The 18,117-nt window shown below is 55.3% G+C and overlaps 1 protein-coding gene and 1 long non-coding RNA gene across 2 annotated transcripts; both read left to right on the forward strand.

Annotated features, from left to right (window-relative positions):
- The first annotated feature begins 1,994 nt into the window (after positions 1-1,994).
- On the forward strand, positions 1,995-8,971 carry LOC122385469 (nascent polypeptide-associated complex subunit alpha, muscle-specific form-like). Its single transcript, XM_043373780.1, has one exon. It carries the CDS (start codon positions 2,108-2,110, stop codon positions 7,904-7,906), a length of 5,799 nt encoding a protein of 1,932 aa, XP_043229715.1. The 5' UTR covers positions 1,995-2,107; the 3' UTR covers positions 7,907-8,971.
- A 1,774-nt stretch (positions 8,972-10,745) lies between these two features.
- Positions 10,746-14,251, forward strand: LOC122385472. Its single transcript, XR_006257206.1, has 2 exons — positions 10,746-11,549; positions 13,909-14,251. It is a non-coding gene; the product is annotated as an uncharacterized LOC122385472 (long non-coding RNA).
- The last annotated feature ends 3,866 nt before the right edge of the window (positions 14,252-18,117 follow it).

An 18,117-nucleotide genomic window follows, 5' to 3' on the forward strand; every position in this document is an offset into this window, starting at 1 on the left:
TAGAAAATGTGTGATGATTTAGGTATTGCACTCATTAGAAAGGAAGCATAAGATAAATGAGAAATGCTGGTCATAAGCTAAGTAATTGGCGACAGTCGGCGAGATCCACGGAGTCGGCGATGCTGGATGCTGTTGGCTATCTAATGGATGGCATGGACCGTGGGTTCATTGGTTGCCTTACCACAGCTGATACATCCAAGGCCTTCGACAGCGTCCAGCATCGCCGGCTCCTGGAGAAGCTCGGCTGGTACGGGATTGACACTCATTGGTTTGAAAATTGGCTGGGCGGTCGCAGGCAGTCTGTGAGAGGTGGAAGTGGAGGTACGCTACCCATTACTCATGGGGTGGTTCAGGGGTCATTGTTAGGACAAATTTTATTTTTAGTATTTACAAATGACTTGGTGTCTTATATGGATGGCTCAAAAATTGTGATGTACGCCGATGATGTGCAGTTCTTGCACCAGGGATTGTCCAATAGTTTGACGGAACTCCAAGCGACTGTTGAGAGCACCGTGGCCACTGCGCATAGTTGGTTTGATGAAAATTGTTTGAAAATCAATCCCAACAAAACTGATCTAACTCTTATCAAATCTACCAGAAGACGATCTCCGTCTCAATTATCTGTTCGTTTTGGCAATGCAACTATCAAACCTTCTCCAACAGTCAAAGTGTTGGGGATGACAGTAGACGGAGGACTCACATTCGAAGCTCACGTCTCAAGCGTGGTGCGGCGCTGCTATGCTACACTCGGTGGTCTCTCAAAAATGACCGGCAAATTGCCCGAGATGGTGAAAAATGATAGTAGAAACGCTGATCTTTCCACACATTTCGTATTGTTCCACGGTGTGGGCCGGGTGTACCAAGATCCAGCGCCACCGTTTACAAAAGGTTATCAACCACTGTGCGCAGGTGGTGAAGGGCACCAGACGGTCTGCCCATGTATCACCACTGATGGTAGACCTGAACTGGCCATCCATTGACTCAATGATCACTGAGCGTGATGTTGCACAGGTGCATTATTTGCTTTATCACCCCCAAGCGCCGTCCAATGTAACCCAGGGCATTGTGCACCGATCCGATGTCTCCACCAGGGACACCAGAGCCGCTGTGGCTGGTGCCCTGCAGATTCCCAGGGTAAACAGTGAACATGCGCGGAAGTTTTTCTTTTCCCGCGCGCCCGCCCAATGGAATCGCGCCCCTGCCGGTGTGACAGGGGCTCGCTCAGCAGCGCTGTGTCGCAAAAGAGCGAGAGACTGGCTGAGGGAACGCGACTGATATGAATGTGTCACTAATATGTCTTCAAACATATACTTTGTGCTTCCGTATGGGTGTTGTGCATTTTAGTGTTACTATTAGCTTTCGTATGTGTATTTTATCTTTGTATGTACTTTGACACTTGTCCCGAAAAGCCATTTACCATGGATGGACATAAGAATAAATGATGATGATGATGATGACAGTTGGCATTAATTCTGTCGTTTATTTGAACGATGCAAACTGGGCATGAATCCCAAACAAAGTCTTATGGAAATGAGGTCCACACTGGCTGGCTCGACAGACTGCCTCCGGAGCCGTCCCGGTGCCGTGGTGACCCACCACTGTCCCCGAGGCACAGTGACCCAGTGACCAGTCGCTGGATGTCAGCAGGCAGGCAGGCATGCAGTCAAGAGAGAGGACATTCCTCTGCACGGATGCCTGCGCCACGCGCGTCGGTCACCATCTGCCACCAACCGCAGTCCAGCCACCGCAAGACGCACGCATCTCCGCGCCGCCGTGCCGGCCGACCGCACAGGCCCGCAACATGTGCACGGCAAGCGGCGGCCGGCGGAGCACCCAGCCGTGAAACCGATATACAGTTTCGGCCTGTCAGACGGCGGCGCCGCCAGCCCAAGAGCGTCTCCGCGCATGCGCGCTGCGCTGCTGGCCTCTCGGCTGGGACCGACGGTCATCTGCTGAGAGCTCCGGTCAGTTGGAACTCAGTGGTGAGGCGCGGTGGTCGTGTGCCGGCGCGCTCCGCGGGACGGTCAGACATGACCGGCTGATTGGACTGGGAGAGACACGCAGAGTAGATAGAGCGACAGACTCCGTAGGGAGGACAGTGAGCGGTATGAGGTGGTGTGTGATGGCGGCGGTAGCGCCGTTGCTGCTGCTGATGCCCGTGTTGGCAGCGGAGTCTCCCCATGATACGCCAGCAGAATTGACCGCCGATGTGCTCCGCCAGCTGCGTGTCCAAGCTGGAGAGTTCGGCGATCAGCTGTGGTCCCGATCGGCAAGCTCAGACGACACACACCGACTTCGGCGCTACCTCAGGGACTACATCCGACTTCTAGCGAGGCACGGTGTGCGTGAGCCAGCGCAGGTGCGCGCACTGGTGGCCCAGCATACCGCCCTCCTTCCGGCCGTCATCACCCAGCCGGAGGCGCTCCGACCACTGCTGATGGCAGACGGAGCACGCCGACTCAGCATGTACAATCTGCTGGACGCGGAGGTTCCCCTGCTGGGCCAGGAGGAGCCAGAAGCGCAGCCTCAGCGACAGACCCTGAGACAGCCTCGGCCACAGCAGCATCAGGACGGTGATCTTCCTTCCAGAGTGGTCGTCTTCAGTGCCTACAACAAGGACGTGCCGGCGGCGGTGAGGGATAAGCTGACGGCCTCTGACGCGCCGCTGGGAGAGGGGGAGCTGGACGGCCTGCTGTTGGAGCTGCTCCAGGCGGCTGCTCAGAGACACGAGGCGATAGGCGAGTCCGGCCCGACCGCTCCCACCGCTGCGGAGTTCTCAGGAGACTCGCAAGATCCAGGTACAGTAAACAGAACTAAAAAGGGCATCGTCAGCGTGTCAAAGAAGGACTCACAGACCTCGTACATCATTTACCCCGACAGGAAACCGGCAGCGAACCGGCCCAAACATCGACGTCCGCAGCAGAGACTGGACGACGCCGGGTTCCAGACCATCAACGCTCAGGTGGAGACCTTCGACATGAACAGGCAGTCGCTGGTCACAAGTCAGGGTGTCTCACCGGAGGGAGAGCGTCTCACGACCGTAGTGCCATCACCTCCCACGGAGCGGCCTGGATTGGCCTCTCGCCGTCCTCGACCTCAGCGGAGGAGGCCGACCCATCGGACACGAAGGCCGCCAACTTCTGCATCAACTGAACCACCCCGTACAGCAACATCGCCAAGACCGACTCGGACCACCACAGAGCCAAGCACACCGAGTGACCAGGTTAGCTCGGAAGTGCCTGAGGCTGTCACCGTTCAGCCTCAGTCCGAGGTGGAGTCACGATCGACGACAAGGCAGCTGGTAGCACCGGGAGACCTTTCCACCGAGCAGACTGGTCAGTCATTGCAGTACGGAGACTATCCGCAGGATGACGAGCTATTTCAGTACTACTACGACTACCAGGATGACGGCGGGGACTATCAGACAGGCCCGGGAGACTACCAGCCTGTACAGGAAGTCTACCGACCCTCACAGGCCTATAGACCTAGTGAAGAAGGTGGGAGCGAGGCTCCTCCAGCCAACATCGAGTTCAAACCGGAGCGACCGTCCACGGGACGTCCAGCCGTGATCAAGTCATCACTAGTGATCATCCCGCCCCCACCAGAGCCACCCAAGGACGACACTAAGCAGGTAGTGAGATACACAGCCACTCCCCCGCCGATGTCTGTGTCCGCCAGACCCGCCGAAGATGACCAGAAGCCCTCAGAGGCAGGGATGTCGGCTAAGCAGCCTCCTAATGGCTCGCCTGGAGATCAGAGCGTGGACCCTTCCAAAGACGTAACTGGAGATCTACCGCAAGCACCCGGAGGATCGCAGTCAGATCAGCCAGAGATCAGTCCAGGTCTCCAGGCGTTCCTGGCACGCTATGAAAAGACCCAGAAGGAGCGAGGACATCAACAGGTTCAAGATCGGCCTCCACAGGAGGACGGTACGGGTATGCCAGCATCTGAGGAGATAGAATACCGGCGACCCGCTCCGCAGCCGATTCCCACAGCCCCACCTCCAGCAGTCGCCCCCGCTCCCGACATGCCTGAATCGAGCGATGGCCAGCCCCAAAAGAAATACCCCAAGGACCCATGGGAGCTCTTCAACGCCTTATTCGAAGACGATGAGCGCACTGAGCGGCCGCCGGTACCGACGACCACGACTCCTCCACCAACACGTCAGCCCTCCCGACGTCCAATACCGTCCTTGTCTGACCTGCTGATCCCTCTGCTGACGACGTACCACCGGTTCCAACAGGTGAGCCTTGGAGAGCAGCGTCCGACTCCGCGTCCGACTCCTGCCGGACCCCTCGGCCAGATTCCGCTGCTAGTGCCGCCTCAGCCGACGGTTCATTACGCACCGACGCCGCCTCCATCGCCGCCCCATGGTTTGCTGGCTCACCGAGTGGGGCGGCCGCAAGGTGGTGGAAGACCGCAAGGAGGTGGTGGAAGGCCTCAGCATGGAGGAGGAAGGCCACAGCATGACGGAGGAGACGACGTTCCGCTAGTTCAAACGATCCCGTTGTCTGATCCGCAGCTGAGGCTGCCCAAGCTGCCTCTGCCGTTCGGGATCATCAACGGAATGCAGGTTTCAGACGGCCAGGATGACAGTGAGACTCGCCCAAGGCCGCCTGAGAAAGACGGAATGGAGGGAGGAAGGCCTTGGATGAGGCCCATCGACCTTAATAGACCGGATTTGGGGAGACCATGGCATGGCGCAGAGGAAGACTCTGACCGGCGACGACCACCGATGATGTCGCATGGACCTCAGAACAGAGTGGGAGCAGTTGCCGAGTCGGAGAGACCACCAATGACAAGGCCAGAGAGGCCATTCGGCCCGCCCAGACCAGGAACAGGGTCCAACGCCAACCGGAGAAGACCTAGACCACGGCCCGCCTTCAATCCAGACAGACCTCAGAAACGCCCCCAGCCGCCCTGGTTCGGAGACCAGGGAAGACCATGGTCAGGTCCTGTAGTTCAGGATGATCGAGAAAGGCCACCGCCCGACTTCGCCATTGACAGGGTTCAGGAGGGACCTCGTCCTGAGTTCGGGCCAAACCAAGACCAAGAAGGTCCTCGGCCTGGCCGCCCAGCTGACCGTCGTCCCGAAATGCGTCCAGAGTTTCGTCCAAGACCTCGTCCAGGGGGCCGCCCAAGACCGCCACCGGAAGTTCTTGCCGGAATGCACCCACCGCTGGACCTCGCCTCTCACTGGCGACCAGACGCGCCCGAGAAACCGATGATGCTGGCGACTCGACCTCCACCATCAGCTGATCGACCCGAATTGCCGATCCGAGGTCACTTCCCACACCTGCTACAGAACAGAGATGGGCCTCCCTCTAGTGAGCGGCCAGAGAACAACACGGAAGGTCGGCCGGGACGACGGCCGATGGACAGCACCGTGAACGGGGTTCCGCTGGTAGAGTTGAGGCTGCCTCAGTTCCTGGCAGGACTGCAGGGCGGTAGGCCGATTCCGCCTCACCTGGCGCCACCACCGCCTCGTCTGCCCCTCGGGCCGCAACTGCCAGGCCCTCCACCGCATATGTTTGATCATCAGACGTCCCACGACGCTCACGGACCTCACGAAGGACCACCTCACAATACTCATGAACGTCACGAAGTCGCAGGACCACAACATGACCAGCCAGACACCTTCCACCACCCACCTCCTCAGCTGCAACCTACAGCTCCTCCCGCGCCAGCTGCCACCACCGAGCATCCAGTGATGCGTCTGACACGGCCTCCACCGCCAGCAGAGAACTACTACCCAGCAGCATCACCTACTCAGGCTGCAGACTACGGTGACTACGAGGACATCATCACCGCTTCCGCGCCTCTACCAGACCTGAATGAGATCGGCTCTCCAGCCCAGACTACTACGGAGAAGGATCTGGAGACCCTGGGCGCGATCGTTTCCAGTGTGCTGAGTCACCAGCCGAACCAGACCGAACAGGCTGCGATCGACAGGAACATACTAAGAAAGAGGTACGGGCTGGCGGCTGTTGGTGAGGGAGGGTACCATGACGAAGAAGGAGGGTATCAGAGGTACGATGTCTACGAACAGAGGGTGGAGGATAAAAAGCCAATCGACTTCCAGCAGTGGCAGCCGCAGACGACCAGCGAGACTCCGATCAGCTCTGAACGTCCAGAGAACAGGGTAACCAGCATGCCTGCCCGACCTCCGAGACCTCAGCCTGTCACACCAACGAACCTACCCGAGCCTTCGAGAACAACTCAGCTGCCCGAGCCCGCCAGACCAACCCGACTTCCGCAACCAAACAGACCGTCACGACCGACCCAGCGAACTAGAATAACCCAGCCTCCACGTCAGTACGAGAGGCCAGTGAGACCTGCGTACCAACCACCCCCTCGTCCTTCCACAACTTCAACAACGCCGTCAACCACCACAGCATCGACATCAACCAGCACGACCGAGATCGCCCTCCTCGCAGAGCTGCCGTCTCAGGGCCCGGCGCTGGACCGTTCCAACGCCGTGCCGGGGTACGAGCTACCCGCCAACTCCACTGACGACGCTCCCACAGAGCCAGTGAAGTCAGCTTCACTGCCCTCCGAGGAGATCGCCTACATCCTGATCGGCACCACTGCCGGCCTCAGCGTCTTCTGTCTGGTGATCGTCGCCGTCACGATGAAGTGCAGGAGAAACTGTAGCGTATACGCCCTGCTGTCGAGACTGATGCACTCGGAGTATATCCAGGATCTCGGAAGTCGGATGTCCTCCGCGCGGTCTCACCGCTCCGCGGCTGGTGGAGGCGGGGATGCGCCTACGCACAAGCTCGGCTCGTGGTTCAACGGAAGGTCCGAGTCGCTAGGCGGAGCAGAAAAGTTCCGCAGCAACATGGCGCTGCCGGTAGGCTATAGCAGCAACATCTCATCACTGGGTGTGAAGCAGCCCAAGCCACACGGCTACAGCGTGCGTCGACTGGACGTTTCCGCCGGCCAGCTGGTGAGCTCGACCTCGAGCAGTGCTGGGTCTGTGGCGGACACCTCAGACGACCAGGCGACGCTGGATCACAAGCGCGAAGGCAGCGGCTCGGAAGCAGGACGTGCTGCCAGTCGCGGCACCTCGTGGCTGCACGGTTCGTACGTGTTCGGCAGCGGACAGGCGCGGCCGCGACCCGGCCCGAGCGACGGACCCGTGCAGGGAGTCCTCTATCGGCGCAGCTCAGACGAACTGCCTCCCACGCCTGCGGCAGCTGCCGCCGCTGCTTCAGATGCCATAACATCAGCTGCCTCGGCCTCTGCTGGAGAGTCTAAGAGGTCCCGGCGGCGAGCACCTTCGGGATCCCAGCAGGCGACGGCATCCCCGTCACGACGCGGAGGCAGCAGCCGTCATGGCAGCCGTCAGGGTAGCCGGCGCGGACCTGAGCTATCCTCCATCCGTCACCAAGAGTCACCAGCTGAGACTAGCAGCCGCGCCTCACACCGCCATCGCAGCCGTTCGCGAGCTGCCAGTCCAGAGATCGGCGCCAGACGCCGCAGTCAGTCCAGAGCTCGCAGCCCCGAACACCGCGGTCGGAGGCGCAGTCACTCGCGAGCTCGGAGTCCGGAGCAGCACAGACGGCACAGGAGCCACTCACGAGCGCAATCTCCTGAGCGTCAGGTGCGCCACCGCAGTCAGTCGCGCGCGCGCAGTCCCGAGCGGCGCAGCCGGCGCAGTCTGTCACGGGCCACCAGTCCGGCGGTGCTGGCGGCGGCCGCGGCTGCTGCGTCCGTGGGGGCGGTCAGGCGGAGTCCGAGCGAGCCCCGCCAGCAGCGCCGCCGGCCCAGGGACTCCTCTCGGCCACGGGAGGTCTCTGAGCACCGCGCCTCGCTGCGGCACGTTCGCTCACTCGCTGAAGCCGTCTCGGAGGGCTCCAACAGCGCCGTCAACTGGTCCTCTAGCGATGAGCGGCTTATCTGAGACGAGTGATTCGCTCACAGGAAAGGGTCAACCGAAACAGAGGCTCATTTCAAGAGAAAATGTGAAGAAAACTGATCGGCAGGGCCGAGTGATCCTGAATTACCAGTGTCGATTGGTCGCAGGCTATAAAAAAAAAATCTGAGGCATTACTAGAAGCAGATGACTGAGGCTGGGACCAAGAACTAGGGCACTGTTACAAGTCAAATGACAGTCTGAGGCATTATCAGAGCTCAAAACCAAATGGGGCATACGAAGCTATGAACAAATATGGAAAAAGTATAGGTTTCTTAAACAGGGAAGCCGGCAGTGTCGAATCGACGGAGCCAATGAAGTGGCATGAAAAAGTTTACGGTCACCTAGAGCGAAGGGTATGGATGGATGATCCATTTTCTAGCTGATGTCTGCCATCAAACGTGAAATGAGTTCGGCATGACGGGAAAATGTAGCTATGCCATTTTTGTTATTTGTTGTACGATGTTTTGTTTTATGTATATTTGGGTCCGGCGACCCACGGCCGTCCGATGCAATATGTCGTCAACGTTCGTTACGATGTCGTTATGTTGTTACGGCCGTGCATTTGCTGTCATGTTACGCGAGGTGGTGTGGTGATGTGAGAGTATGAGTGATCGGGGCGGGGACGTATGACATGAATGTAAGCGCAGTGCGGCACATTACATTCTTGGATATCGGTGTGACATCTCGTTCACGGCGCATTGTAAAAGTTGTTGTGTTATGCGTGGTTCTGTGGCATTTATTCTGAGCGAGATGTGAGCGGCATGCGTCCTTCTGTGCCCATGTCCCATGTGCTGTCCGTCCTGAAACGTTTATCTCTGTTGATATTAGTGATTTGTTATATCGTTTGTATGATCTTCTAGTTACAATATTTACATGATTTGTCGTGGGCACTAAAAACGGCATTACCATGTAACAATCGAAGGGTGTTGAATGTGTGTTTCGTAGCAGGTTGCTCAAGCGTCAGCTTGTTAGACCCAAAACGAGTCATGTTTATCCAGTGATGTTAGAACCTGCGCACTTCGTATAAATACACGTGAAATGAAGTAATAATCACATGCCTCTTTTATCCAACCATTATGATCGCAACAAAAGGAAGTCAGTCGCCAAAGCACTCATCTACCTGGAGAGTTATAGAGCAGGACGTCATCGCGTGAAAAAAAGTAGAAAACATATAATAGTCACAAACACTGACCTAAACGCAAAAGGTCAGTTCCTTTGACTGCTCCATAATAACTGATCAATTCGGAAAAAAGCCGTACGAAACGCCCGAAACGATACAGAATGCAGAGTTACATATTTGAAAGGCCATGAGCTCCGTGGACTCAATCCCAAATCCCCGTACCTACAGATAGTCCTGGACCCAAGGCAGCATACATGTCTTACTCCGGAGTCACTAGTCGGATTTAGCCTGCGCTCCGGGTACTGCTGGCTACAGTTAGAACGTAACCACTCAAGCGTTACGGGAGGCCAAAGTGGGACAGCACAGCCATTACACATGCTAAGATATTCATTACCGGTTTGTAATAAATGACCGGGCCGCCGCCGTATTGGTACGCGAGATCTCGTGGGTGGTTTTATTAGACATAAAATAAAAACAACGGGTTGAGTTTAATTTGACAGCATTGTCATCGTAGTCCAGTTTCATCTTACTGAATTTGCTGTAACGACTAACCAGTTATAGATAAAGCAGAGCCAAACGTTATTTGCGAGTCACTGAGAAAAAAAGTTTTAGAATACAAAATATACTCAAGACAAAATATATTATTCACATCGCACTGTGAGAAACTTTGTTCCTCCGACACGGCCAGACCGTGGCTGCACCGCCGGACCCGGCGGACCGCGCGGCGACCGCACCGCACCCCACCGGCTGATGGGCCCGGCGCGCCCTCTAATCTGCCGACGGCCGGGGGCGGAATGCGGCGGCGGCCGCGCACAAACAACCGCGGGGGAGGATGCGGCGTGGTGGGAACCGAGAGCCGGCGCAGGAGCGTGACCAGCAGCAGGTCGACAGACCCGAGCTCCTCCGACGGCGCAGCGGACCACACCGGACCTCCTGACGCCGCCCCTGCGACATCCATCTCCGCCATCTACCTGGCCGACCGACTCCCACTGTTCGGCGCCGCCTGCCGCCGGAGGGCAACAAACAACCCCACCACGATAGGGGCAGGCCGGCGGCCGGCGAGGTCATTGCCACGGCGAGTCGGTGACCTCTTCTACTACGGTGTCCTGAGTTCTGTGGCTGTTCTGTTTTGCTCTGTTCTGTTCTGCTCTGTCCTGTTCTGCCCTGCCATGTTCTGTGCGCTCTGTCCTGCGGGACTAGCCGTGCGTGCCGCGCCCGAGGCAACTGCCAACCGCCGGAGGCGCGGTATATAAGCTGAGTCCCGCAGTGATCCCTCTCATCCATCCGTGCTTCTATCCTCAGGATACTGAAATCCTTCTCCTCCACGCCGCAACCCCCCTCCGGGCTGGACAGGCAACTTTATCTCATGCGGGCTGCTCCCTTGGAGCGGCACCGCTGCTCCTGAGGGAGCGCACCCCGTAGCCGGGTGCAGTGAGTGCCTTGGGGCTGAGTGGCCTGTCCTCTGGACGGGCTCAGCCCCGGCGACTCACTAGGGTGCCTGCCCAGACCAATGTCTCCCCCTAATTCCTATCATCCTTCCGGCTCTGCAATGGTCTTGTCGACCGAAAGGGCCTAACCCAACAAAACAAAACAAAGTGATCCCTCTCTCTCTTCGCTCTCCACTGGAGTCTTGGACTGCCCGTGCGCGACGTTGTGCATCCATACCTCCTACCCAATATCATGTAAGTAGAAGGGGGCGGCCCTTATTTGGCAGTGTATATAGCCATGATCAATGTAATAACAATGTGGGCATATGTAAATAATTACCTTGAAAACTTGCACAGTCTGTTGTGGGACAAATGGTGGGGGAGAGAATGAACGGCGAACTGAACTGAACGGCACGGAACTCGGCAAACGTAACATAGAGCGGCTCGGAAGCTCAAACAAACGCTACCTTTTAAACGTCACGGTTAACTTCGGCACGCCACGCTACCAATAGTAATCCCAACCGTAGCAATGATAGAAATAAGGAACGTAACAACTTATAGAGAGAAAAAATAGTTTCACAGTGGTGACAGCGGTGGGATTACAAAAACTGACTTTTATTTTAAGCACGCCAAAGGCGAGCTAAATTAATCTGTTGTCGGTTCCGCTCCAAACAGGGCGGCGAACCCAATGTTTTTTTTTTTATTGCAATATATTTCTTAAATTGTGATATTGTTTTGCCTTTAATATTAAATGTAAGTCATGTATGTAGGTATCGGGCCGTTCATGTTCGCAGTGGTTCATCTCCCCCGACCTGTCCCGGCCAGTGGGCCAGGCGGGCGGCTCGGCCCTCGCGGTCAGTCACCGCGGGGTGCCAGCGCCGGCTCGCGGCGGTCCCGCGGCAATTAGGCCCTGCCCTCCGCTCTGTCTGATTGGTGTAGGGACGGAGGATGGGCGTGGCCAAATTGAGTGTGGGGCTGAGGGGTGCCTCTGAGGACAGTGTATGTCCAGGTGTTCTTCCGCGTCATTGCTGAGGGTTCTCGGGTCCATTCGTGCATTGTGCTGAAAGCAACGAGTTTTGAGGTGAGCGATTGAATTCGCACTTATCGAAGTCGCGATTGCCCTACCAGTGACCCGGGACGATTGTTTATGAGGGACCGGCTGCCGTCTCATATTGCAAAGTGTACACGCCCCAAAAGCCCATCAACTGAGCGGTAGGCCAAGCGCGGCTTCGGGCCAAACGTTGTGTGGGGTGAAGCGCTGCTCCACGCCTGATTGGGACTGCAGCCCATCAGAGCGAAGTGGGCATAAACAATCGTCCTGTGTGAGTCAATACCCGACTAGAGATGGGTTAGTTCGGGGGTAGAGGCCGTGTGTCCATAACGCTACTCGTTTCTTATTTAGGGCTTTCAGCACAATGACCGAACCGGAAACCCGGAAACTGCGAACGGGAAACGCTGACCATGGGAAAACATAGATTGACAGTTTCTTCCAGAGCATTACCGGACCACGCGTTGGTCAGGATGCGAGACCGCTGCTGGAGACGCCAGCAGCGGAATGAGAACGGGCTGGAGCGGTGGAGGAGCCGCAGCTCCGGGAGGACTATTCGTCCTCCTCGGACGCAGAGTCACAGGTGGTAGTGACCGAACTGACTCCACAGGTCCCCCAACAGAGGAGGCGGCGGCACGGCCGACCCAGGGCCCACGAGGTCTCAACGGATAGGAGACCCCTGGCCGTTAAAGTCCCTGAGGACCTATATGGCCTTGCCCTGAGGAAACTGAGTTGGGAGTAAAGTAAGGATAGCTTTGCAATCAGTTTGCGCCCCAGTATGATGGTACATGGCTTCAAGTGTATAAATGTGTTTATAAGGCGAACAGACATTCCAGTGGATGTTGATTTCAGTGCCTTTAGCACGGCTATCGTTAGCGGAGAAACAAGTACGTAGGTAGGTAACAGACTATAGGGTTCGCAAGTCGCAAGTGTCTAAAACGTTCTTGATGGTTTAATATTGCTTACTGCCAAACATGCAAGCGTTGCAACATCGGCCAATCAAGTGGTCAGTTGCAAGGGTTCAGTGCATTAGCTGCTTAAGTTACCGTAACAGAAATATGATTAAATGTGTTGAATCATTTTGCCATTAATGATGTTGCTAATGAACCTAAGGAAAGTGGTGGCCTACTTGCTCCTGACCTTGTCCAAGGTACAGCACATTTATTTTACCAAATACCGTCTGTATACCTATGCCTTCCGGCGAAGTCAATGTCTTTTTTTTTAGTCAGTCTAAATGGAGTGCCATGAATAAGAGTGAGCGCTGCCAGAAGCCCAATAACTGCATCCGAACGCTGAGCTGCCGAGACTAACTAGAACGCCAGGTAACGGTCATGAAAGTACAGCTCTATCGAAACAAGCTAATTTGAAAAACTAGACCAATTCTGCGGCAATGTCCATCCCTGGCCGTTACAAATGACGAGAATTGGGCAACGATGTTCTGAGCGAACTCAGCCTCCCGATATCATGACTCACAGCTGTCCGCGGTGTATGGAGCGTCGGCTCAAGTTGCAGACTACTTGCAGTGGCAGATAGCCAAGCGCCAAATGGTTGCAAAGACAGCCCAGGTAGCACAAAGTGCACACCTGCTGCTCGCTTCTTGGGACCCTACAGCAGTGAAACCCATCGGCGTTCACAGCGGTGGTCTCCGTCTTCAACATGGGTCGACTCCATTGCAGATAGGAGGAGCTCACGTCAGAGTGAGCTATCACTGTCTAGAAGGTCACCATGAGCGGGCTAAAAGGGTCACAAAGTCATGGCAACTGTCCAAGCACATGGTACTGGCACCTGCACACCGGCAGTCTTGTGTAGTCCAACAAATGGGACAGTCAATTACGCTCGGGACAGAGATGCTCGGCTGTCAATAAAATGGCATCAGTGATGGGACGTCACGGAGTCACCCAAAAATTATATAAGTTGTACAATGCTTAAGGACTAGAATCCAGTGAAACGTTGTTAACGTGACAAGGCAAGAAACCGATACTTTGTGTTCAGTTGTCCGAGTTTGGGATAAGGATGCGAATATACGGCAGAGCTGAGAGCGCTACTCGCACATTCAAAGGCACAAGAAGCCAGTACCTAAAATTAAGCAAAGTCATAACCAGTTATTACTGAGGCTCGACTGTTTGACGCCATTCCGCTCCTCTCACGACCAAGTTAAATCCTAGTCCAATTGGTTCCAAATGGCCATTTATTTTGTAAATGACGAGGACGTAACGCATGTCATGCAGTACCAAAGCGACAGCAACGCAGTAACGCAGTAAGAAATATTAAACCATAATTAAATGACTAGTGGAAGCAGTACCCGGGGCAGAGCTAAACTGTGTTTTGGATCTCCCAATTCAGTTGAAATATCAACATGTCCAGGAGTTGACCTGTGTTTTATGACCCACAGATGTCTACCCGGAGTTCGGAATCATTCTCTCATCTATAATCATCGGAGGGATGTGAGAAACTTTGTTCCTCCGACACGGCCAGACCGTGGCTGCACCGCCGGACCCGGCGCGGCGGACCGCGCGGCGACCGCACCGCACCCCACCGGCTGATGGGCCCGGCGCGCCCTCTAATCTGCCGACGGCCGGGGGCGGAATGCGGCGGCGGCCGCGCACAAACAACCGCGGGGGAGGATGCGGCGTGGTGGGAACCGAGAGCCGGCGCAGGAGCGTGACCAGCAGCAGGTCGACAGACCCGAGCTCCTCCGACGGCGCAGCGGACCACACCGGACCTCCTGACGCCGCCCCTGCGACATCCATCTCCGCCATCTACCTGGCCGACCGACTCCCACTGTTCGGCGCCGCCTGCCGCCGGAGGGCAACAAACAACCCCACCACGATAGGGGCAGGCCGGCGGCCGGCGAGGTCATTGCCACGGCGAGTCGGTGACCTCTTCTACTACGGTGTCCTGAGTTCTGTGGCTGTTCTGTTTTGCTCTGTTCTGTTCTGCTCTGTCCTGTTCTGCCCTGCCATGTTCTGTGCGCTCTGTCCTGCGGGACTAGCCGTGCGTGCCGCGCCCGAGGCAACTGCCAACCGCCGGAGGCGCGGTATATAAGCTGAGTCCCGCAGTGATCCCTCTCATCCATCCGTGCTTCTATCCTCAGGATACTGAAATCCTTCTCCTCCACGCCGCAACCCCCCTCCGGGCTGGACAGGCAACTTTATCTCATGCGGGCTGCTCCCTTGGAGCGGCACCGCTGCTCCTGAGGGAGCGCACCCCGTAGCCGGGTGCAGTGAGTGCCTTGGGGCTGAGTGGCCTGTCCTCTGGACGGGCTCAGCCCCGGCGACTCACTAGGGTGCCTGCCCAGACCAATGTCTCCCCCTAATTCCTATCATCCTTCCGGCTCTGCAATGGTCTTGTCGACCGAAAGGGCCTAACCCAACAAAACAAAACAAAGTGATCCCTCTCTCTCTTCGCTCTCCACTGGAGTCTTGGACTGCCCGTGCGCGACGTTGTGCATCCATACCTCCTACCCAATATCATGTAAGTAGAAGGGGGCGGCCCTTATTTGGCAGTGTATATAGCCATGATCAATGTAATAACAATGTGGGCATATGTAAATAATTACCTTGAAAACTTGCACAGTCTGTTGTGGGACAAATGGTGGGGGAGAGAATGAACGGCGAACTGAACTGAACGGCACGGAACTCGGCAAACGTAACATAGAGCGGCTCGGAAGCTCAAACAAACGCTACCTTTTAAACGTCACGGTTAACTTCGGCACGCCACGCTACCAATAGTAATCCCAACCGTAGCAATGATAGAAATAAGGAACGTAACAACTTATAGAGAGAAAAAATAGTTTCACAGTGGTGACAGCGGTGGGATTACAAAAACTGACTTTTATTTTAAGCACGCCAAAGGCGAGCTAAATTAATCTGTTGTCGGTTCCGCTCCAAACAGGGCGGCGAACCCAATGTTTTTTTTTTTATTGCAATATATTTCTTAAATTGTGATATTGTTTTGCCTTTAATATTAAATGTAAGTCATGTATGTAGGTATCGGGCCGTTCATGTTCGCAGTGGTTCATCTCCCCCGACCTGTCCCGGCCAGTGGGCCAGGCGGGCGGCTCGGCCCTCGCGGTCAGTCACCGCGGGGTGCCAGCGCCGGCTCGCGGCGGTCCCGCGGCAATTAGGCCCTGCCTTCCGCTCTGTCTGATTGGTGTAGGGACGGAGGATGGGCGTGGCCAAATTGAGTGTGGGGCTGAGGGGTGCCTCTGAGGACAGTGTATGTCCAGGTGTTCTTCCGCGTCATTGCTGAGGGTTCTCGGGTCCATTCGTGCATTGTGCTGAAAGCAACGAGTTTTGAGGTGAGCGATTGAATTCGCACTTATCGAAGTCGCGATTGCCCTACCAGTGACCCGGGACGATTGTTTATGAGGGACCGGCTGCCGTCTCATATTGCAAAGTGTACACGCCCCAAAAGCCCATCAACTGAGCGGTAGGCCAAGCGCGGCTTCGGGCCAAACGTTGTGTGGGGTGAAGCGCTGCTCCACGCCTGATTGGGACTGCAGCCCATCAGAGCGAAGTGGGCATAAACAATCGTCCTGTGTGAGTCAATACCCGACTAGAGATGGGTTAGTTCGGGGGTAGAGGCCGTGTGTCCATAACGCTACTCGTTTCTTATTTAGGGCTTTCAGCACAATGACCGAACCGGAAACCCGGAAACTGCGAACGGGAAACGCTGACCATGGGAAAACATAGATTGACAGTTTCTTCCAGAGCATTACCGGACCACGCGTTGGTCAGGATGCGAGACCGCTGCTGGAGACGCCAGCAGCGGAATGAGAACGGGCTGGAGCGGTGGAGGAGCCGCAGCTCCGGGAGGACTATTCGTCCTCCTCGGACGCAGAGTCACAGGTGGTAGTGACCGAACTGACTCCACAGGTCCCCCAACAGAGGAGGCGGCGGCACGGCCGACCCAGGGCCCACGAGGTCTCAACGGATAGGAGACCCCTGGCCGTTAAAGTCCCTGAGGACCTATATGGCCTTGCCCTGAGGAAACTGAGTTGGGAGTAAAGTAAGGATAGCTTTGCAATCAGTTTGCGCCCCAGTATGATGGTACATGGCTTCAAGTGTATAAATGTGTTTATAAGGCGAACAGACATTCCAGTGGATGTTGATTTCAGTGCCTTTAGCACGGCTATCGTTAGCGGAGAAACAAGTACGTAGGTAGGTAACAGACTATAGGGTTCGCAAGTCGCAAGTGTCTAAAACGTTCTTGATGGTTTAATATTGCTTACTGCCAAACATGCAAGCGTTGCAACATCGGCCAATCAAGTGGTCAGTTGCAAGGGTTCAGTGCATTAGCTGCTTAAGTTACCGTAACAGAAATATGATTAAATGTGTTGAATCATTTTGCCATTAATGATGTTGCTAATGAACCTAAGGAAAGTGGTGGCCTACTTGCTCCTGACCTTGTCCAAGGTACAGCACATTTATTTTACCAAATACCGTCTGTATACCTATGCCTTCCGGCGAAGTCAATGTCTTTTTTTTAGTCAGTCTAAATGGAGTGCCATGAATAAGAGTGAGCGCTGCCAGAAGCCCAATAACTGCATCCGAACGCTGAGCTGCCGAGACTAACTAGAACGCCAGGTAACGGTCATGAAAGTACAGCTCTATCGAAACAAGCTAATTTGAAAAACTAGACCAATTCTGCGGCAATGTCCATCCCTGGCCGTTACAAATGACGAGAATTGGGCAACGATGTTCTGAGCGAACTCAGCCTCCCGATATCATGACTCACAGCTGTCCGCGGTGTATGGAGCGTCGGCTCAAGTTGCAGACTACTTGCAGTGGCAGATAGCCAAGCGCCAAATGGTTGCAAAGACAGCCCAGGTAGCACAAAGTGCACACCTGCTGCTCGCTTCTTGGGACCCTACAGCAGTGAAACCCATCGGCGTTCACAGCGGTGGTCTCCGTCTTCAACATGGGTCGACTCCATTGCAGATAGGAGGAGCTCACGTCAGAGTGAGCTATCACTGTCTAGAAGGTCACCATGAGCGGGCTAAAAGGGTCACAAAGTCATGGCAACTGTCCAAGCACATGGTACTGGCACCTGCACACCGGCAGTCTTGTGTAGTCCAACAAATGGGACAGTCAATTACGCTCGGGACAGAGATGCTCGGCTGTCAATAAAATGGCATCAGTGATGGGACGTCACGGAGTCACCCAAAAATTATATAAGTTGTACAATGCTTAAGGACTAGAATCCAGTGAAACGTTGTTAACGTGACAAGGCAAGAAACCGATACTTTGTGTTCAGTTGTCCGAGTTTGGGATAAGGATGCGAATATACGGCAGAGCTGAGAGCGCTACTCGCACATTCAAAGGCACAAGAAGCCAGTACCTAAAATTAAGCAAAGTCATAACCAGTTATTACTGAGGCTCGACTGTTTGACGCCATTCCGCTCCTCTCACGACCAAGTTAAATCCTAGTCCAATTGGTTCCAAATGGCCATTTATTTTGTAAATGACGAGGACGTAACGCATGTCATGCAGTACCAAAGCGACAGCAACGCAGTAACGCAGTAAGAAATATTAAACCATAATTAAATGACTAGTGGAAGCAGTACCCGGGGCAGAGCTAAACTGTGTTTTGGATCTCC

Source organism: Amphibalanus amphitrite, unplaced genomic scaffold (assembly GCF_019059575.1).
Source record: "Amphibalanus amphitrite isolate SeventyFive unplaced genomic scaffold, NRLGWU_Aamphi_draft 000220F_arrow, whole genome shotgun sequence".
NCBI lineage: Eukaryota > Metazoa > Arthropoda > Thecostraca > Balanomorpha > Balanidae > Amphibalanus > Amphibalanus amphitrite.